The sequence below is a fragment of the Microtus ochrogaster genome, linkage group LG8, assembly GCF_000317375.1.
Source record: "Microtus ochrogaster isolate Prairie Vole_2 linkage group LG8, MicOch1.0, whole genome shotgun sequence".
In the NCBI taxonomy this organism is placed as follows: domain Eukaryota; kingdom Metazoa; phylum Chordata; class Mammalia; order Rodentia; family Cricetidae; genus Microtus; species Microtus ochrogaster.
Genome location: NC_022033.1, coordinates 21118843 through 21145799, shown reverse-complemented (window position 1 = coordinate 21145799; position 26957 = coordinate 21118843). Strand labels below are relative to the sequence as shown.

The 26957-nt window shown below is 54.5% G+C and overlaps 1 protein-coding gene across 1 annotated transcript in view; it reads right to left on the bottom strand.

Moving 5' to 3' along the window:
- The window catches only part of Soga1 (suppressor of glucose, autophagy associated 1), a 64431-nt gene extending 42076 nt beyond the window's left edge, over positions 1-22355 (bottom strand). Inside the window, exons 1-2 of the mRNA XM_005363031.3 lie at positions 20609-22355; positions 5151-5375 (exon numbers count right to left, since the gene is read on the bottom strand). Of these exons, the coding sequence (XP_005363088.2) occupies positions 5151-5375; positions 20609-22018 (1635 nt within the window). The 5' untranslated portion in view covers positions 22019-22355. The remainder of the gene's footprint in view (positions 1-5150; positions 5376-20608) is intronic.
- Positions 22356-26957: the final 4602 nt, after the last annotated feature.

Here is a 26957-nt window from a genome sequence, read left to right as displayed (position 1 = left end):
AACGGGGCAGCCTCAGGGCCGCCATGAGGGTCAGCGTTCTCAGGGTGTATAAATTGGGTACAGCAGTAACGGGGCAGTCTCAGGGCCGACATGAGGGTCACATCAGCTACTGCTCACAAAGCCTTCACCCAGCGCCTGCCACAGTGAGTGTCTGCTGACCAGTGGCTGCTGCTCCCAGGAATTGATGTCCAGAGACAGACATGACTTGCTGGAGGTCACAGTGACCCTGAGGCCTGTTCTGGGATATAGAACATGCTAGAATGTCAAAGGCTGGGCAAGTGTCCAAGTCATCCCTTGGATGCAGCTAGCAGAGTGGCAGTCTCTAATTCCGGGCCTAGGCCCAACAGGAAAATCACCCCTGACTCTAGAGGATCCCCTTGGCCCCTGCTGCTGGGTGTGGTAGGGTAGGGAGGTTGAGGTGGGGTGAAGGGAGCCCTCTTGAGCAGGTAAAATATAAATAGATGCTATCCCCAGCTAGGCTGGGCCCTGCTGACACCTAGATACTAGTCCTGCCCTCTGAAGTGACTTTCCCAGGGTCACACACAGCGAGCATGGCTGAGCTGGATTGGTATTCCTTGTGGTTTGGGAGGGGCTAGCATAGCCAGGGTCCCCCGGGAGTCTGAAGGTTTTGCCAGCAAAGCCTGTGCAGCATAGACAGCCGGGCACCCAGGCCTGCCAATGTCGGAAATGACCATGAGCCTCCTCCCTCTGGAAGAGAAGAGGCCCTCCCTGGCTCTGCCCACTGCCTGGGCTCAAGCCCAACTCAGCCCAGACCCCGTTGGCAGTGTGCAGGGAAGGCCAGGAAAAACAACAGTGAGAGGAAACTGGGCATGGTTCTCCTCCCTCCTCTGCCCACTGCCCCCTCCAGCCTGAAGATCTCTGAGGACGCCAGGCGGAGGCACACAAGCCTCCCCTGTAGCCACGCTGGACCACAAAGCTTTCCTCACCCATAACGTAGGATAGGCAATCCTTTAATAGCAGAAAAAGATTTTTCAGAGAGGAAAACTAGATTGAAGCGCAGTGCCAGCATTCATGGCCATGTGGTCAGCAGTAATGGGTGGACACACTGTTCGTGAGGGTTGCTGGAGCGGGTAAACGCACTGGGGGTGCCTGGGTGGTGGCTGGAGTCCAGAGGGTGATAAAAAAAAAATACAAGGCTTCTTATTTACTATTATTTTTAAATAATTCATTCTATTTAATGTATTACAAAGTTGCATTTATATCATAATTTCATGACCTATGTTTGATTGTGCAAAATACTTAACCACCAGAGCTGCTCAAAGGCCACAAGTTCAAGGAACCATCTATACAAGGATTTTCACTTTAGGCTGTGCTGGGAATGAACCTTGGACTTCTGTGCACACTAGGTGAGCATTTTCCCACTCAGCCACATCTCCAGCCAGACAAGGAAGTTTTTCCTCCCAGTCTAGCCTTGAGCTTGCTACTAGCCAGGGACGGCCTTGAACTTCCGATCTTCCAACCTCTGCCTCCCAAGTGCTGGGCTAAGAGGAGTCGTCCACCTTGCTAAGTCTTTGCATTGCTGAAGGCCAATGCCAGGGCTTCGTGCCTGCCAGGCGAGCCCTCTGTCTGCTGAGCTACACCTCCAGCCCAGCCACAAAAGCATTTTTAATGTTTTACCGATTACTGCTTCGCCTCTTTGCATTGATTTTATCCACCCTGGCCCAGGCTTACAGCTATAGTCCCCAATGTGGGGCTATTAGGTCACTCAGGAAGCGCTCTCCTCACCAACATTCCATTCATTCATTCATTCATTCATTCACTGCCTTGACACTGGGGTGGAAGTGGTGGACCACAGAGATCAAGGCCATGCCTATCCGGATTCATTCACCTGTGTCCCAGTAACAGCTCAGAGCCCGGTATTCAGTAAATGCCTGATAAGTGCTTGTTGGGGGAACAAACAAATCAGGGTCCAGCACATGATGAAGGAGTGGCTGGCTGAATATATGTGGGAAGCTGCCCCTGACCCTGCCCCACTGTCCAAAGAGAGCTACTAGGGCCAAGGGTCCTCTCCCAAACATGGTTCCATTGGGGGTAGAAGGTGTCTACCTGAGAAGCCCACTAGATCCTCTTCCTTCTCCATGGATTCCCTGTCCCCATGTTCACCCCACCCCAGGGCAACAAGTTAAGTAAGTGCAAGCGTGTGCATGCATGTACGTGCAAGTGCAGACACACACACACACACACACACACACATACGCACACACACACAAGCTGCAGAATTCTAGACAGAAAAGCCCACAAACTCAGATCCCTGCAGTGCCTTGCAATCTCTGGGTACCACAGCCACCAGACTGGGCAGCAGGAACTGGGGCCTGGCCCTGCCTTCGTGTCCCAGGGCCCTGGGCTCTCACAGGGCATTTATAGAAGCAATTAGCTCCTCCTCAGGCTTTCACCATAAGCTTTTCTCACCCTCAGAACACATTTTATTCCCACTTTGTGGTTCAGAAAGGAAAGGTCAGTTGCCCAAGGTCACATGACTGAGAATGTACCAGGCAGAGTCAACTCTAAAGCTGATACTGTGGGGGTAAACTTGAAGGCATACAACTATGAACAAAAGCAAGTCTCAACACGGCTTACTACGTCAGAAGGGCCTAAAGAGCCCCATGTGCCTGTCTCACTGAGCCCCACAATTACACCCAAAGGAGGGGGCCGAGAGACCAAGAGGGGAGAGGCAGCTGCAGCATCCGGACTCACAGCAAATGCCTAAAGCACAAACAAATGTGCTCAGCCATGAGGTCACTGTTTACAGCACCGGCCTTGGTCCCTACCAAAGGCCATCAGCAGCTCAGCAGCGGAAGGCTCCCAGCTCCTGGACACATCAGCTCTGGGCTCTGAACCTTGGATTGCAGTAATCTTCAGGGAGAAAAATGGAAACTGTAAGCAGCATCTCAGGCCGGGCAGCATCCTAATTCCCTCAAGAACCGCATGATGGGAATGTCACCCCATTTTACAGAGGGACACTGAGGCTCCAAGGAGAAAACAATGCAGGTCACCCAGGACACAGAGCCAAAGCCAAAGCATCCTTATCTATGGATGGGCTACACACATGTTACCGATGTGTTCTGGGACCTTCTACAAGAAAAGCAGTGGGATCCTAGCATCCCCCAAGCTCAGCGGTCTGGGACCACATGCAAAACACAGTACCCTCTTTAGTAATTTCATTTTATCTTCATAGAAATCTCTATAGCGAACTAAACTTATCTCCACATTCCACAGGGAAAACAGGATCAGAGCTGTGAAGCAGCTTACCCAAGGCCACACAGCCACAAAGTGGCAGCTCGGGGCTCTATCCATTGGCCCTCCAGTCCTCTACCATCCTGCTGAGGCCGGAGGAGATCTTAACTGTGTGGACCAGCAAAAAGTCAAAGAGCCTGGGGGGTTGCTATGGGTGGGAGATCTTCCTAATAACACATGTGCCCAATAAAACCACTGGTGCTCAAAAGGCCTGCAGGGCACAGGGCCAAGGAGCCTGCCCAGCAAGGGAGGAATCCCTAGGCGTACACCCCTTTAACCCCTCTCCACCTGGTTCCCTTAGCCTGCCTGGGGGAAGTCAGCATTCTCAGGACCGCCCTAATTGTCTCTAACATTCCTAGCACGCTGGGGCAAAGGGTGGCGGCAAGGCTGTGGCCAGCTTAGGCAGAGCCAGAGCGTGAGCTCAGCGCTGCAGCTGCGAGAGGAGGGTGGGGGTGCAGGGGAGGTACGGAGATGCTGATTGGCTGATTCAAATCCCAACAGAAGGGGCCCTCCCCTCCTCCTGGAGGGCTGAGCCCCACCCCGACCCCAGCTGTTCTGGCCCCGCCCACCAGCCTGTTTCCCCCCCCCCAACACACACACACACACACACACACACACACACACACACACACACACACACACACACACACACACACACACACGCTCCCTCCTCTCCCAGGGTCCTCCCAGAAATCCTCAAGGACCAGTAGGATTGCGGATTTCCACGAACTTCTCCACTCTCCTTCCCTCCCTGCTCTGTCTCCTACCAATGAGGGAACTGGAGGGTGTTTTTGTTTTGTTTAAAAACAAATAAACAGGATCTGGCTGTGCAGTCAAGAAAACAGGCTCCTCGCTGGTACACAGGCTTGCTGGGAGCCACAGCCTTCCTAAATCAACACTGGTTCTGGAATGAACAGCAATCTTTATGAGTGACTTGCAGGGCTGGATTCTCAGTGCCTTCCAGCAGCAGGCCTGTGTGGACGGCTCTGCACCTGTCTGACCTCGGGGCCCTTGAGAGTCTTCCCTAGAACATCCCAGGCCCTCTCCTCTTTGGGGCCTCAATGCAGAGGTCACCCACAGGACTCCTGGGCTCCTCCCTGTTCTGTACCAGCCCCATCTCCCGTGGCCCCCTGCTCACACTGGGCTGAGTTGGAAGAGCAGAGGCTGGCTCAGGCAGAGATGTCTCTCCTGTCTGAGTGGAGCCATCCCTGCTTCCTCCTGAGGCAGAGGAGCAGCAGGGTCCAGCAGTAAGGTCTGGGAGGTTAGCTGGTTCTGACTTCCGCCACCCACACAGGAGAGCCCCTGACCCTGGATAGGTACATTCTCCCTCTGAGCCCCAGAACCCTCACCCAGAAATCAGATGCATTAATACTGGCTGATCATGGTCAGTGTCTCTGGTGTCTTAACCACAGTTTCAATATCCTAGGTTCAATGTTCTTACATCCATTTTGCAGATAAGGAAACTGAAACATCACTTGTTCAAAATCACAAAACGCAGGCATACAGGAGCCCAGCCCTGATCAACAGCATCCAGCCACAGTCCTTTGATCTCTCTCAGTAGCCTAGGAGCCTGTGGAAGGGAGCAGGGACTGTGTAGGAGCCACTCAGAGGCCAAAGCCAGGTACAGGCAAGAGCCTTCTACTTCCTGCTGGGGGGGTGGGGAGTGGGAGGCAGGGGGAGTTTTGGTCATATCATCTTGGGACATCCCATTTGGAGGACCTGTTGATCCACCAGAGTCCCAACTTTGCAGATGGGAAAACTGACAGCAGAGAGGCAGGATAACTTGCCCAAGGCAAGTAGTAAGCCACAGGGCTAACCTGGATCCCCAGTGGGGCCTATGACTCAACCATCCAACATGAGCACCTATAAAAGTTGGTGGAGACCCCCAGACTGACCTTGACGTCCTGCTCCAGACCACGGATGAGCTCACCATCCACCTGGCCTGTCTGGGCAGCACGGAGGCTGCGGCGCTCAGCTTTACGCAGTCGGTACTGCAGGATGCGACAGGTCTTGCTGGCTTGGTCCAGCTGCTGCCGCAGCTCCTGTAGCTGGTACACATCTTCCTCCATGTAGACATCTCGCATTTCCAGCATCTCAGCCCGCAGCTCTTCGATCTCATCCTGCAGGATGAAGGAATGGTCAGATCTCCAGATGCCATTACAATGCTGGTGTTACCTGGCAAGCAGACTTGGTGGTCTGGTGTGGTAGTCACAGCTGAGCTCCCAGGATTGGAAACACATGCCTTCTGTGGCAAAAGGGGCGCTGCAGATGTGACTAAGATAAGGGTCTCCAGACAGAAGCATTATCCTGGACTCTCCGGCTGGGCCCTGAGAGAGAGGCTGCTGGGAGTGTGAGGAGGAAGTAGGGGGAAGGCAGACAGGCTCTGCAGGTGGAGAAAGGGCCACTAGCCAAGACATGCAGGCAGCTTCCGCAAGGATGAGCTGAGGGGATTCTGTCCTACAGCACTCAGCCGACCTGAAGCCCTGGAAGATAATCTACAGCTATACCACTCCTGAGATTTGGATCTTAACCGTCCCTGCAAAGTCACCTGCTATCAGCTGTCTTCCTTGGCACACACATTTAATCCCAACATTTGAGAGGAGGCAGAGGTAGAGGCACAGAGGCAGTATCTCTGTTCCTTCCAGGCCAGCCTGGTCTTTACAGGAGGTTGCAGGCCAGCCAAGGCTACACAGTGAGACTCTGTAGCAAAACAAAACAAAACATTGTTTACTTTTGTTTAAAAGATAGGGCAAAGAGTCAATGGGGGATATGGAGTTGGGAAGATCATGTGTTCAAAGCCAGTCTCAGTATGTGAGACTGCCTAAAACAAAACAGCAAAAAACAAGCAAACAGGGCTGGGAGAAAAGAGGGGTCAGTCACACAGGGCCTGGAAGGCCTGGCTTGAGTTTTCAGTGGGAGGTACTATAGGTGACCTTACTCAGGAAGGCCAGCTACTGTCCCTCTGTCACCAGTTCCCATCAGCACTTCCCTCCTCAGCTCATCCAAAATTCTGTGTGACCTTGGTCTCCCAGTGAGCACAGTCGCCCCACCTATCTGGCCCCCACAGCTAGCACCAGCTTGGCCTCCTGCAGACTTTCAACAAGTATTAACTGAATGAACAAAAGCATGCCTAGCTAATGAAGAAAGACAAGAGGGAGGGACTTCCTGTTGTGAAAGACAGCAAATGACCACCAGACACTACATAGAGGGGCAAGCAGACACCTCCCAGAAGAAACACATAATTATGCCTCATAACAAACGTGGAAACTGAGTCACAAGCATGAAAAATATCTGTTAAACTAGATTGCACACTGATAAGGGAAACTGAGTCATCGGGGATGCGTCCTTGACAAAGGCACTCCCCAGGGTAAGCACTCACAGTAGGTACTGAGGGAAGCAGGGAGGGAACCAGAAACAGAAAGGCCACTCTGGAGAGGGGACTAGCTCGTCCCTAAAGAAGATGGGAATAGGGGCTGGAGAGATGGCTCAGTGGTTAAGAGCACTGACTGTTCTTCCAGAGGTCCTGAGTTCAATTCCCAGCAATCACATGGTGTTTCACAGTCATCTATAATGAGACCTGGCGCCCCCTTCTGGAAATGTGGGCACACATGGAAGGAATGCTGTACACATAATAAATAAATAAATCTTTAAAAAAAAAAAAGATGGGAATAAAGTGAAGTCCCCTCCCCACACCCTTTGCTCACCCCAAGGGTCTCCATAGTTTTGGAAAAGGAATCATCGGGGCCTCTCCTCACACCTGCCTGCCAGCAGGACAAGCATGGTGCTGGGTTGGACTGCAATAGGTCCAGACCGTGGCCTGGCTGCAGTGGTTCCCTGTGGGATGTGGTATAGCAGGACAAGCACGGCCGTGGGTCTGGACTGCAATAGGTCCAGACCGTGGCTCTCTGTGGGGAAATGGGTGTGGCCTGCTAGATTGATGACAGGTAAGAAGCTATGCTATCCAGGCCACACCACACCCCAAGCCTTCCCCACATCCTCTGCCTGGCTTCTGGAACCATTTCTCAGAACCTGGGAAAGGAAAACAGAAGTGACAAACTGGCGGCTCCAGCCCCCACGTGCCGTCTCCCTCCACTGACAGCTAATCCGTGAATCACTAGCTGCCACGCCAGTAGTGTCTGTCCTAGGGGTGTGTCCATCAGCACTCCAAAGTGGTGAGCCTGCCGTTGGCTGCAGTGGACACCCCACCCCCAAGTACAGAGTCACCACCCCACACCACACCAAATGGGCAGACTGGAAGTGAGGCGTTCGGCTGGCAGAGAAGGCAACAGGAAGTAAGGGGCAGGAGATGCAGGCAGACAGTACATCCTACAGCTCAGGCTGCAGGGGCCCGTGTTCAAGTTCAGCCTTGCCATCCGTGAGCAGCTCACATACTCCCCTTGCTGTTCTGACAGAACACGGTGACTGGGAGGACGTGGAGGTCTGAGTGACTCTCTAGGTCAGACAGAGTCACGGGATGACACGGGGCGCGCTCAAAGTCATGCTGCGGGGACACATCAACACACAGATGTGTGACACTGAGCCCACAGTAGGTGACACCCTTCCACATTTAACTTTCTACTAACAAACCGACTTCTGTGAAAGTCGTACACGGTCAAACAGAAAGCTTTGAAAAATACAGGAAACATCAGTCATAATTTCTCCACCTGGTACTGAAGCACAGTGGCCCCAGGGATGGTGGGGTGGCTCGCTGGTAGTGTTTGCCTAACATGCTCAGGCACGTGGTTCTGCTCCCTGAGAACCCCATATTCCCATCCACAGCTACCGAGTCAGAGACATAAGGGGTGATTCTGAGGCAAGGGCTTTCCCTCCCCACGGAAAACAAGAGTCTTATCTCACGGCACAAGTCTCTGGCCCCAGGCCTGACACGGGTGTCTAGTGAAGAAGAGCGTGAATGACTGTCCCCCAACAGCTGTCTCTCGGGGGACTAGCCTTCACCACAGTACAGGCTGTTGTGGACTTGCCAGCCCTGTATCTGAGGGGCTTTGAGGGGCCGAGGCCTCTGGAGGCTTGCTCCAGCTGCAGGCAAAACACCCGCCAGCCCCTCCTGGCAGAACTCCATGTGAGGCTTGAGTTGACAAAGGCGGGCTTGTGGCCCACACGGGCTTCTCTTGGGATGTGGGCAACAGAGACTGGACACTGCAGAGCTTAGGCGGAGACTCTGGGTGCCCAGGACTGACGCGGGGGCAGGGAAAGGGGTTGCTGGGGAAGGGCTCCAGGAACGCAAGACCCCCTGCTTAGTCCCAGAGGCCGGGTGTTCATACCCAACCCAGGCATCTTCTGAGCACCTACATCCTGCGGCCCTGCGAGGCTCTGCAGTGGCAGGTCCAGCTGCAGAGAGCAAGACACAGGCCTCCTGGCTTCTTCACAGACAATCCAGAGGTCACGGGGGAGCGTGGCATCGCTTGAACTCTTCTATAGGACACTATCAGGAAGGAGGGCTCAAACTCACACACAAGGTTCTGGGGTTTCCCCTTCCCAACATGGGACACCCCCAATCTCATCCTCTACCTCAGATGGAAATCGCTACATGGTGCAGTGCCCTTTTCGGAAACTGGGGAACCCTGATCCTCAACCCCACAATCCAAGGGCTACCCTGAAATGAACTGGATCAAGACCCCTAGACTGCATCACCCCTAAGAAGCTAAAGAAAGGAGTCGAGCAGTCCCCCCCCCAGCTCTGCTTTCATGTTGCCCTCTTTCCCTTGAAGCCTGACCCAAACATCTAAGCCCAGGCTGCACACAGGGAGTAGAAGGGGAGCCCAGGGTCTAGGGACAACAGCGTGGCATGATAGTCCCTTCTCAAAATTCCTTTGCCTTTGACTGAAAGGCAATGCCGCTGATTAGAGGAAGTCTGGGAAAAGCAGGTGGCTTTTGGTTCATTCCATTGACTTCCGCTTCAGGTCCAAGCCACTGACCCTTGACTCCTTGCCATGCCCCAGTCTGACCCCTACTCTATCTTGCACCTGTACCCAGATATGCTAGGACTAAAAGCCTGGCGTGGCCTTCAGGGAAGCTCGCGAACACAGGCCCAGCATCCAGGCACCTCTGACTGCCGGTTCTCTTCCCAACTCTGTGAAGGAGGCATTGAAAATGTTCCCATATTGTAGAGGAGGCATCCAAGCCTCAGAAGTTCCCCAGAGCTGCTCAAGCTAGGGAGGGGTGAAGCCGGATTCCGCATAAGGCAATGGCCGGAGGCCAGGGGATGCTAACTGCGTTCTTCCAGATTTACTCAGACCTTCGCCAAGCTAACTCCCAACCCTCTCATCTTTCCAGAGCATCCCCGCCTCCCTTCATCTGATTTGGAACCTACACTCTGAACTGCATGGTCCCTGAGGGTAACAACACAGGGCTGTATTTACCTTCCCCTCATCTCTCTTCCTCTAGCTGCCTGAGGAAGGGTGGGTCTGGGTAAGGCCGGATCTGACCCATGCCTGGTTCCCAGCATCACTAGGATGTGGATTGTAGTAGGCACTATGGGCAGGTGTGAACGAAACAAGTTGCTGCCCTGCTGGTCTCTCTTTGGAGCCTTCTGTCCTTTTGACCCCAGATCTAGGGCTCGTGTGAAAGGGCAGATAGAGCCCAGGCAGACCCCAGTGCCACCATAGGAGGGCGGCCAGATCTGCCTGCCCAGGGAACTGCCTGCTTCCCACACACTTCCTACATGTCAAATGCCTCTCTGTCCACGCAGTGACCCAAGAGAGCTACCAGCAGGAAGCAGCCCCTCAGAGATGGCCGATTCCCAGGACTCCTGGGAAATTGGCCCGCAAGAGTCTCTAGGTTCAGGCTGGGCTGGCAGACCCAACATGAACTCACAATGCTACTAATAATAGGCTTGCAGAGCAGCACAGAACTCCACAGTTTATACAGACATTCCTGGTGAATCATCTCATGGGTCCTCACAGAAAGTGCTGGCTAAGGCAAGCCAGGAACCCCTGTTCTGCAGAGCGAACTGTGAACCTCACAGCGAAGGTGGGCTGTGCCGAGCCTACCCAACCAGGCAAGAGCCCTGGACAGAACGCTTCCCTCAGGACCCCTCCTCTGTGTCACTATGCGGCAAAGTCACACATTTCTTTGCATTGACCTCTCACAATTAGCGTCTCCTCCCACTGCGGACTCAAGAACAAACTGAGGCTATATTAGAAGCATCCAGGACTTGGACACCAAAGAAATCACTAATATTTTCATATCCTATAATGGTTGTTGCAAAAAATGACAAAATATTATTCCATGAAGGAGGCCAGCCACAGTAGATGCTGCGGGATGCCATGTATGAGACATTCTGGATGGGCAAGGCTATAGGGCAGAGAACACACCGATGGCGGAGGGATTTAGAGGAAACTTGGGTGAACAATGAAGTCGTCATAGCATCCCCTTTCCTTCCGGTTGCTGAGGATTAAATCCAGTGTCTCCCACAGGTTAAGTCCAGGCTCCAGCCCTAGGCTACACTCCTAGCCCTCAGGAACGATTTACACACAGTAAAGTGATTGTTTTAATGGACCCCATCTGGGGCCTGAAGATGGTCCCATGAGGAAAGGTCTTCACTGCTAAGCTTGGCAATTTGACTTTGATGCCGAGAACCCACTTGATGGAAGGAGAACCAGTTTCCACAAGCTGACCTCTGACCTCCACCGCATGCTCGCCCTCTCATGCTCGTATAATAGAAAGGTAGCTAGGTGGATGGATGGGTAGATATCTTTAAAGAAGAAATGAAATTTTAATGTACCTGGTGCTATGACCTTAGTCTAGATCTTGACTGTAACCAACAGTTATAGAACTGAATACAGTAGTCAGTTTCATTTTACAGACCCTGTTTCAGACAAAAGCAAAGTGAAACAAAACCTCCATGAAGGTGAACCCTCTCACTGCACGTAGAATGAACCAGAAGCACAGGCTCCACCAGGACTGGCCCCGCTCCTCACCTCCTGTCCCTCAACCACCCCTTATGTGGGCCACACTCCAGCCACGCAAGTCTTCCCCCTGCAGCAGAAATCACCTGCGTGGCCACAGGTCTCAGCCTCTGCCACTCCCGTGCCGGGTGGCGTGTGCCGGGTGGCATGCAGCACCTGTTGCCTTGGAAGGAAGCCCTGCAGCCTCACTGTCTCTTTCCCTCATACTGTGGATGGCCTGTCTCTGTCACTAGAGAGCCGCATATGACAGGGCTGGCCTAGCACACAAAGAAGGGCTCAGGGGAGAGCAAAGGGTGAAGAGCCAGGCTGAGGAGAGCATCGCCATCCCACTGCGCAGCTGCAGCAAACCGCCTTTGGACTCTGAGGTAATGTCCAAAGAGGCTTCAACTCCCAGTACAGGGACACCAAGCCACAGCCATGATAGACTCCAAATCTAACCCAAACATTATCACTTCCTTCCCAGCTCCCAGTCAATTGGCCAGTGAGCAGGCAGAGTCAGGAGTGGACAAAGTTGAGTTATCTATGGGACCAGGAACTGCGCTAACATCAATCACTCTACAAAGAAACAGGGCCCTGCCTTGCCCAGCTCCTCCCACACCACTTGGCCACCTTGTGGCTATCACTCCCGTGGGCCAAGGCCCAGGCTGCCTACCCATCTGCCACCCTGGCTCTAGGCCACTTGTCACCCACCTTGGCTCTGGCAACCTACCCCAGTTCTGGAAGAGTTGACTGGAAGGGTGGCCAGCAGCGGCCACAGGGACAGTATGTCAACCCCACCCAAAAGGCCAGAAGAGCCATCTGCTGTCCCTCCTCCTGCTCCCTGGGACTCTGACAAGGCTCCAGATGAGATCATTGCACTTGGACCCCAGAAAGAGAACTACACAAGGCTCCACTTCCCTCTCAGCTCAAATGCAAGGGCTCTAGACACAGAGGCAGGGGAAAGGGAACTCAGAGGCTCCATCCAGTTCCAGCCACAGAGCGGGCAGAGGCTGAGAGGGACTCTGGGCTCCTGTCTTCCAGTGCATGCTCACTTCAGCTTAGCCTCTTTGGGCAGGGGTTTGGTGGAGTCAGGGTCAAGGTTCACATCCAGCCAGGTTTCATGGGGTCACAGATCTCAGTGGCCCTGTTCTGTTGGCTCTGTAAATGTCTGATCCAAACTCTGGGACCTGCCTCTCCAACACCACAGACAGCAGATAGATTGGCCTAGCCAGGCTCATGCTAACAGTACAGTTATTCCCTACATCCCCATCAGGCAGGGAAGCCTGAAGAGAGAGGGGTCAACAGTCAGGACTTAGGCTCATTTTAAGGCTCATAAACTGGACTGTGTCTGACAGATACCAGGTGAAGACCAGAAGCCATGATCTTTCTCATTGATGATCCTTTGTGGCTGGCACTGTTCTTACCGTCCCATTTCACAGAGGAGCAAACTGAAGCTGAGGGAGGGAAGGCCCCACAGCCAGTAATGTGGTCTCCAGGCCTGGCACAGCTCTGCACACAAGGCAAATGCTCAGTCAGATTGCAGTGTGTGTGTGTGTGTGTGTGTGTGTGTGTGTGTGTGTGTATACACGCGTGTGCATGCATGAGTATGAGGACACACATGTTGGTCACGGCTGGGGATATGCCCAAAGACTACTGCCCTCCAAGGTCACATCTGGCTTACCACTGCCCTGTCCAACACCTCTAGGGGCAAAGCAGGCCCTGGGTTGCTGGGGTGTGCTCTGGGGAGCACCAGATACTGTCTCTCCTGTCCTGGCCAAGTGCACAGGAAGGAAGGCAGCTTTGGCTCGGGGTTTGTTGACAACATCCCCCAGCCTCTGGGCTTCAGCCAAGTCTATAAGAGAAGAGAGCAGGGAGTTGAGGATTTAAGAGTCAAAAGAGCCACACAGTCTGAGTCCCTCTTGTCACCTACAGGCTATGTGACCAGCAAGCTCCTGACCTTCCAGGACTGCAGTGGAAGCCTGGGTAGAAGGGAGGAGCTAAACATTCTGGAAGCTCCATGCTGCCCCACGCAGAACACGGGTGGAGGGACTGCTATGAAACTAAAAATCACTGATTAACAATCTAGTCACTGTGGGATAAACGTCCCACCAAGGAGTCCCTACAAAGCTCTTTGGTATCTAACACAGGGAACTTAGCCTGGAGCAGTCCCCAGGCACTGCTCCAGCTGAACTCGTGGAAGGGGGTAGAGGAATGGGTGGGGTAAAACAAGGGCAAAGCCGTGGGGGAGTCTGGGTGGAAAAGCTGTGGAAGTATGACCTCACAGGCAGCTCAGCCACGTGCACAGCAACAGGCTGGGCCAAGGGGGGTGTTGTCTAGGCAAGGAGGGACCAGGGAGGAGTGGCCAAGCAAAGTTTGGTGCTATTGAAGAGCCCAGAACAGGCAAGCAGGCTCAGGTAGTCGGGGAACCCCATCTTCCCACCAACCACTTCTATTTTCATCTGTGGTCCAGGCAGGAAGAAACTACTGTCTTGAAATAGGGACTCCGGGAGTGGTCCTCCACCAGCAAGCAAGCATCACCAGGTTTCAAGTGAGGCACAGGTTTGGGCCATCATGGGGAAGAGTGACTGAGGGTAAGTAAGCCACAAGGAGAAATGTGTCCAGAGGTTCCTACAACACTGCCCGCTCCACACAGACAGATAGATACATCCAGGGCAAGTGGAAGCCTGAAACCCAGGACCCAGGACTCTCATGGGGTCAGAGCCTTCTGCTGCTGAGGGTAAGGACTCACCAGGGTGAGTGATGAGCAAAGGGAACCGACTCCTCAAAGACCAGCTCCCTCCTGACGAATCTTCATGGCAACGCTGCAGGCCATTTTATAGAGCCGAGGCTCAGGGAGGGAAAACACAGAGAGCAAAACCTAGACCCTGGTTGCAGCCCAGGCTTGTTCAGCCCAGATCCCTTGCTTTCAGTCCTTTGGGATGGACTATAGCTTCTGCCTCCTTGGACTCATGCCTCACCTCAGGACAGCCGGCAACAGCAGCCAATATGCTGGCCCCAGGGGCACCTCCTTCCTGCACCAGAGGGGCGTGTGCTGACTGCAAAGATGTCAGCTGTTTGAAGCTAGGGGGTTGGCTACAGTTAGAACCTGGCTGCTGGCCAGGTCCTTGCCTTGAACTTAGCCAAGCCCTCTTCTGGGGTGTCCCTCTGCTACAGAGGTTCCCCAGAGCCTGAGGTTCCTCCCATCTTCTGTACACAGGGCAGTGATGGGCTGCCATGGATCTGAGTATCTCCCCAAGTACCTGCAAGAAAGGGATCAAATTCCCACTGTACAGACTGGAAGACTGAGGCTCCAAGAGGCACCCTGCATAGGAAGGAAGTGACGAGGTGAGGATTGCCCTCGGGCCTAATTCTAAAGAGGGAGTATGCCTAGGAGACCCCACAATCTTCCCTGTTTCCTTCCTTATCGGGCTCCTGAGACAGGCCCCAGCCCTGCTATAAAACAACAAGGCTACCTTCCAGTCAGGGCTCTCCTGACCTGACACTTAGTGCCTTCCAAAGAGGGCCCCCCCTTCCATGACTCTCACACCCATGACTCAACTCTATTCTCATTTCTTCCTGGTCACTCTGTCCTTTCCTGACAGGGCCTCACTCCACGTAGTCCAGGCTGGCCTTGAACTCCTGCCCTAGACTCCTGAGTGCTAGGACTGTAAGCGTGTACCACTACACCCAGCTCCAGCCCTCCTTTTCATATCTATCATCCGTTTCCAGACCAGAACCACACAGGTATTTAATGACACCCCCCCACACGTGCCAGGCCCTGTTCCAGAAGCTGAGTACCAAGGCAAACCCGCAGCTGTGATGCCCCCTCCTTCAGGAAGTCTGCTCAGCTGCTCCAGGGCGCCTATACTTCTCACTTCTCTAAATCCCAGACTAGACATGGGCACCCCTGCAGATCAGCGCCTCATGGGCCTCTACAGCTTGCAGCAGACATGGGCACCCCTGCAGGCCAGCACACCATGGCCTCTACAGCTTGCAGCTGAGGGAGACAGGCTAAGCAGGAAATTCCAAAGAGATCAGAAGTTACCCTGAGGCAGTGTTCCCTTTGTGGCAGGCGTCTATTTCCCTTAGTCCCACAGTGCCTGGCTTAGAAGCCTAGGGAAGCTGGGGCACAGTTTCTCAGTCATGGAGACCTGCAAACCCCCTCCACTCTCAGCCTTTCTCAGTTGAGCTCCTGGGACCCCCAAACCCAGGTGGTTGCAAACCTGACTCCATTCCCAGTTCCCTGCAGCCTGCTAAGAGGAAATCTTAGGAGCAGCTGGAAATAGTAGGGCCTTGCACAGTAGCTCCAGGGGGACATTGGCCAAGACTTCCTGTGTTTATGTGTGTAGGTGAAATGTCACAGTCAGTGTAAGTGGATGTGTGTGTGCATGTGTGTCTGGGTGCCCTGGTTAGGCAAACACCATATCTGACATTTGCATGCCCTACGCTTGTCCCTTGAGTCACTGCTAATGTGTGTGAAGGTTTGTGTCTGTCCCATATGTGTGAACTTCTTTGTGGGCACCACCTGGACTCTGTTGCACCTCGGGCACATGTGCAAAGGTTGGATGCTGTTGGAGGAAGGGATAGCTTATGGTACCTGGGTAAGCCAGTGTCTGTGTGACCTGGCAAGGATGTCCCTGGGTTCCCACGGACGCTGGTATGTGTAGATAATGTCTGTGTGTGTTTGTGGGCACACCTTCACACGTATGTGGACTTCCCATGTGTCTGAGGGTGTCTCCAGGCTGTGTGTACGAGGCTGTGCTTCTCAGCCTGGGTCTCCTGCTGGTATGTGTTGAGTACGGTAGCGTGTGGCAGGAAGGGTCTGTCTACACGGGTCTGTATACCGCTTTCCATGTGAATCCCGAGTGAGCAGGCCTGGAGGCTGGCCTCTGGAAACATATAACATAAATTAGTCACTGAATATGTACATCAGCCAGACATGAGTGCTGCGGTCTCTGGGCTTGAGCTCGGCAGGAGCACACGTGTGTTTATTTGTGTCCAGTCCCTCTCAAAGCTTTGCAGTCTCCCCAGCCACAGCAGCTGCCACTCACACTTCCCACCTCATTTTCTCTCTGCTGAAGCTGTTTCCAACTCCCAAGCCCTGCCTGCCCCTGCAACCCCAGCCAGGAGCTGCAACTCAGGGCTGACTTGGTAACAGACTGGGTCCCTCCTATACCTCCCAGGAGTTTTGCAGAACTGCCTTGGGCCTACCACACAGAGGACTCTGGGATGACATCAGAGGGGAGGAGGAGAGAGGAAAGGACCATGACCAGGTCAGCACATTTACCAAGCAATGGACATGCACCTTCACAATGAAGAGGTCCGTGATAGACCAAACCCACATTTTACATTAGTGATCCCCCTAGAGGCACAGCCCACCTGCCAGCTTGGATATCAGCCTTTTGGGATTTTGTTTTTGGGACAGTCTTAGCCTAGGCTGGCCTTGAACTCACAAAGCAGCTGAGGATGGCCCTCTGGTCGGTCCTTCTGCCTCTGCCTCCCAAGTGCCAGGATTACAGGCGTGTGCCAGCATGTCTGGTTTATGCAGGTCTAGGGTCTAGGGATGGAGCCCAGCACTTTGTGCACGCTAGGCAAACACTCCCCCAAATGAGCTCACTCACCATTTGCTCCCTACAAATCAGCCTGGCACCCGGCCCACAGGTTTCCTCTCACCAACCTTCATCCATGACCAGACATGTCAGGAGCAACCAGAAGCTCAATCATGCCCCATGACCAGACATGTCAGGAGCAACCAGAAGCTCAATCATGCCAGCCACATGACCAAAGGAATAGGACCAAGATAGAACAGCAGGGTTGGAATGCTGGCTGTAAGATAGAACCCTGGAGCCAACACTTGCCTCTCTATATAACGGCAATCGCCAGTCAGTGAGGGGTTTCCTCTGGACCCTTGTGAGTGGCATCTGTCACTCACAGTTGGAAACCTAGTGGGGTGCCTTGGCTCCCCACTCCCTACCTGTGCAGTGGGAAATATGATCATGCCTTCCTGTTCCCCCAAAGTAGCACCCGCACCCGACGTCGTAACACTGGAGGGCTAAGGAAACCCACCCTCCTGGCTCCTCCCAGCTCCTCCAACAACCAACACTCAGACATCCCGTCTGCTCATTGGCCCAGAATCATAACAATTCCTCACGAGACAAAAGGACTTCGCTTAGGAGATGTTTTCCTGACTGTACACCTCTCCCTGACTGCTGAAAACAATCCCTGGAGACGGTCCAGGCACACCCTACCATCTCCATTAGACAGATGAAAAACACAGCAGTTCAGAGAGCCCGGCCACATGTCCATGACCACACAGTAAGTGGTAGACTCAGGTCTCACAGCCAGCTCTTTGAGCTCCGCATGGCACATGGGCAACAGTTAGTGGTCAAAGGAACCTTAGGCCACTGAGGCTTTCAAAATCAAGCACAGTCAACCTGACTAAAGTCGTATTTCTGGGTCCTGAACACCCCCACGGATTACCTCAGGCACCTTGACCAGAAGGGACCCTCGTCAGACATGCTGCAGCCACCCGCCTTTTCCAGTTGCTCCCCAGTGATCATAACCAACATCTGGGCCGTTTACACAATGCTCTGCACAAACCCAATGCTTGTACCCAGGCCTCTCTCTGGATAGTTCCAACGGCACCAAGCTCACCACCTTCCCCGGAGAAGTACTTTCTGTCTTATCACTGGCAGACCCTGTACCACCCTCACTTGGGCCCCAGAGCAAGGCTTCCCTTCTTGGTTGTCAGGTACCCCTACCCCGACACCCCTAGCGCAATGGAAGGGGAATGGGAACCGAGCCACCCAGAGTCCTGGGCATTCCCTTCAGTTCATGCCGTCAGTCTGCAGTAGATATGCTGGGGATTTGGAGTCACTTTCTTCCTTCCCCAGTTTCTGCACCTCAGATGTAAAGCAGTCTGGAGAGGCAGGAAACACACAGGAGGCTGATGCTCCCTTACTCCCTGTTTTGGTTGCCTGGAGCAGTGTGGGTACTGCCCTAATGCATGCAAGAGCCGGCATGGCTCTCTTCCCTGCCCAACACTTTCCCAACTTGATTGTAGTGTTATACTACAGACCCTTATTTTGTTGGCTCCATCCTCAGCTCCTGGCCTCCCCAAGTCCCCAGCCCCACCTCCATGTGCTCTGGGCACAATTAGCCATCTCACCCTTATCACCAGCCATATTGTGTTTTGTTGCAACTATTGTTTAAGGCTGGTCTCTCCAGAGGCTCTGCCTAGGTCACAGTTACACCCCCAAATCTGCACTGTACTGCTAAGCTCTAAGCAAACAGCGAGTGAATGGATGGATGGATGGATTCAAAGTCACGAGGAAGAGCCCAGTCTGCTCCCACAGAATCTACAGAAGAACGTGACAGATGCACAAGGAAACACGTTCTCCATCCCAAGAGCAGCAAGTGATATCAGGCTAGGATAGAAACATACAATGTGCCAAGTGCTCTAACTACGTGCACATTTAATCTTTAAGGATGATCTGTGTGTAACTGTTTAACTCTTAAGATGAGAAAACTCGGGCTGGAGAGATAGCTCAGAGGTTAAGAGCATTGCCTGCTCTTCCAAAGGTCCTGAGTTCAATTCCCAGCAACCACATGGTGGCTCACACCCATCTGTAATGAGGTCTGGTGCACTCTTCTGGTCTGCAGGCATACACACAAACAGAATATTGTATACATAATAAATAAATAAATATTTAAAAAAAAGATGAGAAAACTCAGTTCCAAACACGGGAAGTAAGGTGCCCAAGACCACACAGACTAGCTACAGATCCAGCAGTGGCCCAGAGCTTGTATATGAAGACTCCAGCACTGAATGAATGGTAGAAACCCAGGCTCAACCTGACTCTGAACTGGAATGTCCCTGGGTGGGTCCTGGTCTCAATCCCTGGGACTGCTTTCCCGTGCATGTTCATGGGTAGCTTCAGATGGAGGTCAGGGCTCTGTCTGACCACTTCCTGGCAACAAAGGAAGGGATCCAGGATGAGAACAGGAAGAAATCAAACCAAGAACTACGAGTTGTCCTCATTTGCTGGAGTGAGGAACTCAGGTCCAGGTCTGGAGTAGCTCAGGCTGGGATGCAGGAAGCTGCGAGGGGCATCCAGGAGGCTGCCTCCATCTTTTCACCCCCACTCTTCTTACCACTGACTTCAGAAGACTCCACAGGCTGACCCAACCCCTCATCGTCCACAGCCTTTGCCAAGACTCATGCTCCCATGTCACAGAAAAAGAATGGAGGCCTGTCCTGGGGAAGGTTCAGGCTGGGAGCCGGGAGCAGACGATGGTTTCTTGGATGGACCTGTGCTCTCTAGTGTACAGGAGTTTACTGAGAACATACGGGACGGAGGATGCAAAGCAAGGCAAGAGCGACGCCCTGACACACTTATGACGAAGAAACCCTCCTAGACGGTAGAATCAGGAGGCAGTTAAGTGCCGCAGGGCAGACATGTCATTAGAGTGCTGTGAACTCCATGGCTGCTGGCCAGGCCACTCTGGCTGTTGTGCCAGGCCTTCAACCGACAAGTGCAGGCAACACTGCTGTCTCTTCCAGCAGTGGCAGTACAGCCCCTGAAGATTCCAGCTTCCCACACCAAGGTCAAGAAGCCAGGGCAGGGCTATCCCCATAGCTGCCACCGTGTCACAGAACAGGCAGCCAGAGCATGGGCTGCACCTAGGTGCCCAGGCACAGCCGGTTGTTTTTCCCAGGCAGCTCTCCAGTCCCAAAGGGAATACCCCTATCCACGAGGGCAGCTTCCCTCCTCACACAAGGAACAGGGCCCTGTCTGCCCAAGTCTCTCTCAGAATGGACAGAAGACAATATCCTGGGATTGAGGAAGTGGCCTCTGAACCAGTTCTCCCACGACATCATCCTCTCAGGCTGTGGGACCGTTAGACTGGGCGGAAGTGGACTCCAGCCAAGGGGATGTTCCCAGATGTCATGCTTTCAAACCGGTCCCGCCCCAAAAGGCAGGCGAGGACAGGCCTGCCGGGGAAGCCCTGGGTAAAAGACTTAGGATGGTATTCTGGCTCTCCTTGCCAGAGGATAGCCACGGTTTCCTTGGCAGCCAGACACACTAATGTTGGCCACAGAAAGGAGAACCTGCTGACCTGGGTCGGGATCCCAGACTAAAGCAGAGGTCAGCAGAGACTTGACTAACCCCCGCCCCCCAACATACTTATCGAGCATCCTCCACGGCAGTTTTACCGGGGGAGGAGGAGTGGGGGTGCACATCGGGGCCCTTTAGTCGGTGTCTTATTCAAGGGGTACCTCAGGAGAAGAGTAGCAAAAGGAGGTGGGGCACTCTCTCTCAGCTTATTCAGTATTAAAGCTGCCGGTTGTGGCCTCAGGGCCTCAGGCCCTGGGGCGCTTGAGCCAGGATGGTAAGGTCCTCCTCCCCCAAACCCTTCGACTCCCCTTTCCCGCTAGGTCCCCACCTTGAGATAGTCGTTCTCGGAGCGCAGCTCTTCCAGCTCCCGCACCAAGCCGCCGGGCCCGCAGTCCAACATCTCCTCGGTGAGGTCGGAGAAGGCGAGCGAGGCGCTGAGTGGCAGGCGACTGCTGCCCACCGACGATGCGGCCACCGACGGCTCATCCGGGGAGGTGGGCGGCCGCGGAGGCTGCTGCCCCGACGGCGCGGGCTGGGGTGGCTGCCCGGTGCGGGTCCCCGCAGGGCCACCCGCCGCAGACTCGGCGTCGCTGCTCAGCGCCAGCTCCAGGCCCAGCAGGCGCGCCTCCTCCGACGCGCAGTCCGACACCTCGGAGCTGCTGTCGGTGAGGCTGGGCGGCGGCGGCGGCGGGCGCGGCCCGGTACCCGGACGAGGGCGGCCCTTGGCGCGGACCCCTGTGCGCACCCCGGCCACTCGCGGCCCCGTGCCCCGGGCTCCGGGCGTCACCGCGCGCCCCTTCTTGTCCGGCCTCGCCGAGGACGCGGCGCCACAGGCTGCAGCGGCGCCCGGGCCTGTGCCACGGCGGCCCTTGGCCAGAGACCAGCCGGCCACGTCCTTGGGCCGGGCTGGCGACGGCGCGCGGTGGCTCTTCTTCCTTTCCGTGGGGGGCGCGGGTGCAGGCGGGGGGCAGTTGCCCCTCGCCGATGACTCTCCCGCTGGCGCCTCCATCGTGGCCTCCCCGGCTCTCAGCGAGCGGCGCGCATGGCCCGGGAGCGGCCGGTCTGGGGGTCCCTGCGGCGGGTCTCGGATGCGCTCCCGCTGCTCAGGCCGCGACTGGGCTCCGGCCTCCTGCGTCCGGGGACTGCGCTCGGGCCCTGGCCCGCGCCGCGCGTCCTCTCCGCTACTTGGTGCTCGCAGCGCGCGGCCCGATCTCCTCCAGGCACCGCGACTCCGGCTCCGGCTCCGCCCGGTGCCCGCCCCCTCCGCCTCGCCGCGCCCTCGGATCGAGCCCGGACCCCGGCTACCGCCTGGTCGGCGATCGCCGCCTCGGACTCCCAGTCCGGCTGAGGCCAGGGCCCCGGCTCCGCCCGGCGCGGCCCGCCCCCCACGCAGCCCCGCCAGTTCCCCGCCCCGCCGCCTCGGCTCGGGGGCGCGCGGCTCGGCGAACAAAAGGCGGACGCGGCGGGAGCAGCGGGGAGGGACGCGGGCGGGGAGCGAGGGAGGAATCCGCGAGGCAACAGCGACCCCCTCGAGGGTCAGGCAGGCCCGGGCAGCCGCGGCCTCGGCTGGCCCGGGCAACTCCTGGCCACTGGCCGCTCCCCTGCGAGCTGGGAGATCGCACCCGGCTGTGGATCCTGAGAGTCTGGCGTCGCTGTGGGAGCCTCGTGGACGGCAGGCGAGGATATTTCCCGGCAGAGGCCCCGCGGACCTCAAAGGGCCAGAGCCAGCAGCATCCATGCACACCCAGCACCGCGCCGCGCGCCCCTTGCGGGTGCTGAGCCTGCGCGAACTCCGCCCCCTTTAGCTGGGCATGACAAACGACCCCATCCTATAGAACGGTAAACTGAAGCATGACCAGACACGCGGTCGGCTCTTGGTCAGCGGAGGAAGGAACCAGGATGGATGGAGCCCGAACCCCATGTCTCCAGAGTGTACTGGACTCCTCCTGCCTCTGCTGCCTGACCGCTGTCATAGTGACCCCCGCGTGCATACTGAACTCTGCGTACCCTGACCGTCTGCGATCCCAAGCAGAGTCCTGCCTCCCCCACCCCAGTTTCAAGGTCTTTGCGATGAAACTTCAGGCTGTGCCTTATGGATGTCAGACCATTGGATGCTTGGGAGATGGAGGCAGGTTCTGGGCCGAATGGAGGCTGGCGTGACCTGAAGACTGTGTCCCTGAGTCCTACAGACCCTAGTCCTGGTGGGCGTGGTTTCTTTCCTAACAGTGTTTTTTTTTTTTTTTTTTTTCTTAACCGAGTAGCTAACTTTTCAGGGTTCCTTATATTTTCTTCACCTCTGCCTTCCCCTACAGCCCTCACCATGTAGGAACTTCTCTCTGGTCGCAGTTTCCGAAAAAAAAAAAAAAAAGCACGTGGATATACATTCCAATTGCTCTTTTATTATTATTATTAACGTGTGTGGCACGCATGCCACAGTGCACATGTGAGGGTCGGAGGACACCTTTCAGGACTTGATGCTCTCCATCCAACCAATTGATCTTCCCACAGTGACACCGATACTTCCAACAGCCACAGGGTCTGCTTCCTGCCCTTCAGTCTGGGTAGAAGACCTCTGTGAAACGGCCTCTCTCTCACACTCGTGTGCTCTTGCTCTTCATTCATCCTTGGTATCCAAGCGACATGTGGAGAGGAAGTTTCCGTCTCGTGAGGCGGCCACGTGAAAGCGGTCCAGCCAACAGCTCCAGCCCTAGTCCCCACTGGCCAGCCGACCTGAGAGCTGGCAGATGCTCCACAGGCAGCCCTCAGTCACCCATTGAGGAGTGGAGCAGAAGGGGATTCTGTCACCAACCCTGCCCAAACTGCAATGCAAAGCACCCGCGTGCACAGTCAGGGCCATACAGTGTGGCAATGGCCTGGCTCGGGTCGTTTGACCACAGGCTGTCCTATTCCAACACCCTCTACAAACTAGTCGTCTGAAGCACCCAGTGGGTGTTGTAAAAATTGCTGATCAAGGAAGAAGCATTCAATGATAGCTTTACTGTCAGGTCGTTAGAAACAAAGGGGACAATGACCCCAGAGCTCTCCCATTCAAGCTGCTAAATTGACCAAGAGGGTGGAAAAAAATGGAAGCCAACTCCTGGAAGCCAAGAGGAGGTGTCCCTTTCTAACTAAAGTGAAGGTTGTTTTCATCCTACAAATCATGAAAGAAATAAGCCGCTGATTAGGGGATGAGAGGGAAACCCCCCTGAATAGGATTATCTGGGAACCCTCTCTGAGGAGGTGGCCTGTATGCCGAGTTAGCCAAAGGGCCTGGGAAGAGAATCTGGGGCAGACTGAAGAACAAGGGCAAAGTCCCTGGAGGAGGAGAAAGTGTGACAGATGCTGGGGAGGGGTGGTTAGTGTGGCTGGAGCCCCCTGGAGACAAGGAAGGAAAAGACAGAGTGGAAAGCAGGAAGCAGGCAGACATAGGCAGGGGATTATCACTGATGCAGAGACAAACACTGGAAACTTGCAAGCAGGAAGTCACACCATCTAGTTACGTCCGGAAGTAGGTCCCTTCACTGACAAGTCCAGATACTGGCTCTGGGAGCTAAGGGAACTCGGATGCATCTAAAAGCCATGGAGAAAGGATCGTTCTGTTTGAAGAACCAGTCACTCTTGGCTGGAAGAGAGGACACAGAGAAGTGATGTCAAGTTCTCTCCCCATCACTGTTTTAGAGAGCAAATGATAGCACCATTTGCTTTAGCGGGACGGACAGGCCGGGAGGTGTCAGAGGGCAAGAGAGACTCAGTTCATAGGACATGGTGGGTTTGAAGCATCTGTGGAGATGTCCAAATAGAGACCCAGAAAAGCAGTGGCACAGGCATGCGAGGCCATGCCAGCAACAAGATCTGGAGGAGTCAAGAAAATATTCACTTTGGAGAGCTGGAGATGTTGCTCAGTTGGTGGCATGTTCGTTTAGCATGCACAGGGCTCTGGCTTCCATCTCCAGCATCACATAAAACCAGCCGTGGTGGTCCATGCCTCTGTCATCCCAGAACTCAGAAGGTGGAGGCAAGAGGACCAGAGTTTCAACGTCATCATAGGCTACATAGTGTGTCTGAGGCCAGATTGGGCTACAATGAGACCCTGTCTCAATAAAAGAAAAGATTCACTTTGAAACTGGAGAAAGTTACTCAGGGACAGGGTCTGGGGAGAGGAAAGCTGGTCCAGAACCAGAAAGTTAAGCATTTCTGGCTCAAGAAAACAGTGAAAAGAAGAGAAAGTGGTCCCTGCCAAAGCCAAGGAGTCGGGCAGGTTGAGAGGAGGCGGCTGGGGCCTCACAGTGCAGAGGTGTGGGGACAGAGCCACAGGACATGACAGAGTGAGGAGAGGTAGAGTGTAGGGGAAGTGGCATGCTCACGGGAGACCACGGGATCAGCGAGGAAGAGGAAGCAGAGTCAGGAGAGTGGAGGGAGCCAGCTTGGCTTCGGAAGGGCACACCCTCCACTAACCCTTAGGAAGGCAGAGGAAGATGGGCCAACCAGCAGAAGACATCAGCTGGGGGGCAGGGTTGAGGAGGATAAAATCTGGATGCAAAAGTGACCTCAGAAACTGGAAACTGACTTCCCAGTGTGCCGGCGGGAGTGGTCACACTGGCTCCACACCCAGCTGGGAGTCAGAGAATAGCCGTGTGGCCTGGTGAACACAAGTGTGTTCTCTTGGTCCTCTCTCTCTCTCCTCCCCCCCCCCTTTCTCTTATGTTGCTAAAATCATACTGAATTTTAGATTCTGCTCTTATCAGAGTAGAGAAAACATTCCCTCACATTCCGAAACCCTTTGCAAGCCTGTTTTCACAACTGAAAATAATCCCCAAGAGAGGGTGCTCCACACCCATTCACCTTTCCCCTCTACTGTATACTTAAACTCTTCCTGGAGGTGCTAAACACATACGATTTCCACATTTAGGAGGTGAAGGCAGGTGGACCAAGAGTTCGAGGCAGGCGCTGGAGAGATGGCTCACGCTTGTTGCTCGTGACTCAGGTTCAGTTTCCTGTACACACTTGGTGACTCACAGCTATCTGTAACTCTAGGCCCAAGGGATCCGATACCCCACTTCTGACCTCCTGGGCATCAGGCACAAATACGGTGAAGGTACAGACAAGCAGGCAAATAACTCATACCTATGCAATAAAATGAATACCCCCCCCCATACACACAAAATCTCAAGGCATTGCAGTGAATGCTAGGTCGGCCTTGGCTATGGAGCAAAATCCTCTCTTGAAAAAGATCTGGGGACATAGATCAATTATAGGATGTTTGCCCGGCATGCTAAGGCCCTGGGTTCAATTTTCTGCACAAGACAAAATAAAAGTCATTCCTGGGGGTGAAGGTTGTGTTCTGAAAGGAGCTGAGCAAGGTCTGGTGGAGGAGAAAGGTGAAGGGGGCCGCAAGGGATCTGACGGTGGCATCTCTTAAGGGGCTGTGACCCGGCAAGGGACAGTCCTGTTCAGTGACACACTGAATCTTCCAGACATGAGGATGGGGCAGCCAGGCAAGCACATTGGTCAGTCATAGAGCTTGGTGCTCAGGTGTTAAATGTGGGAGGAAAAGGGGGACTCCAAAAGGCAATGGGGGAGGCAGAAGCATGAGATCTCTGTGAGTTCGAGGCCAGCCTGGTCAACAGAGTGAGTTCCAGGACAGCCAGGGCTACATAGCGAGACCCTGTCTCAAAAAAAACAAAAAATGAAAAAGAGAAAGAAACAGGGTGAAGGGAGGAGGAAGCGCCAGGCCTGTGACCATGCGCTGTTTACAGCTCAAACACCCATTGCAACAGCCATGTTTGAGGTGACAACAGGGCCCTTCACTTTCCTGTTTTCCCTATAATACAGGTCCTTAGCAGGTCACACTTCCTGGAGGGAATGAGGCCCAAGTCACCTGATGGCCAACAGGACAGTCTTCTAGCAGTGTGCCCACTGTGTGCCAGACACTGTGTGGGCTTCCTGTGAGACACCTTGCCAAATGTCCCCAGGTCAAATGTATCCCAGGCCAAAGAGGAAAGTTCTTATCCCGCCTGGGAATGATCCAGCTTGGGGTGATTCGTGGGGAACCCTCAGGATAGCCCTTTCTTGTGTCAATTGCATGTCACAGATTCTAACCTCAATTTAGAGGACTGACCTCCATGGCGGGCATCAGGCAACCAGTGGTATTTAGGAGCCAGTGAGAAGGAGGTTGGAGACACAAAATCTGGTATCTTCCCCCCCTCTTTCAGCTGATGGCAATGGAGCTTGGGACCCACGGGGTCGACAAGGTCTTGTTAGTGTGTTTGTGTGATTTGAGTTTCTGATGTACGGTAATCATTGGCACCTTCTCAGTTGGAACTGGCCTGGCATGGGGCCAGGGCCTGCTGCCTCGGGGCAGGTATAAGAAGTAGGGAGAAGGGCTGGAGCCAGGGCCAGTCAGAGACACCAGTCACACAGAGAGGACAGAAGTTGGGACCAGAGTCACCGTGTCCAGACAGTGAGGTAGATAGGTCATTTTGAGTGTGACCTTCTCTTTGAGAGATTGAGGAGACCATCGGAGGGTCATCAGGGATTGTTGGGGTGAGTATCATCAGCTACCCTCTTCCCCAGCTCCCGGGGTTCCCTTCCCCCACTGCGCCTCACCTTATTTGATTGAGGATCCCAAGTGGAGGCCAAGTGGCCTCTTGCCAGGGAGTGGTCACTGGATTTCTCCA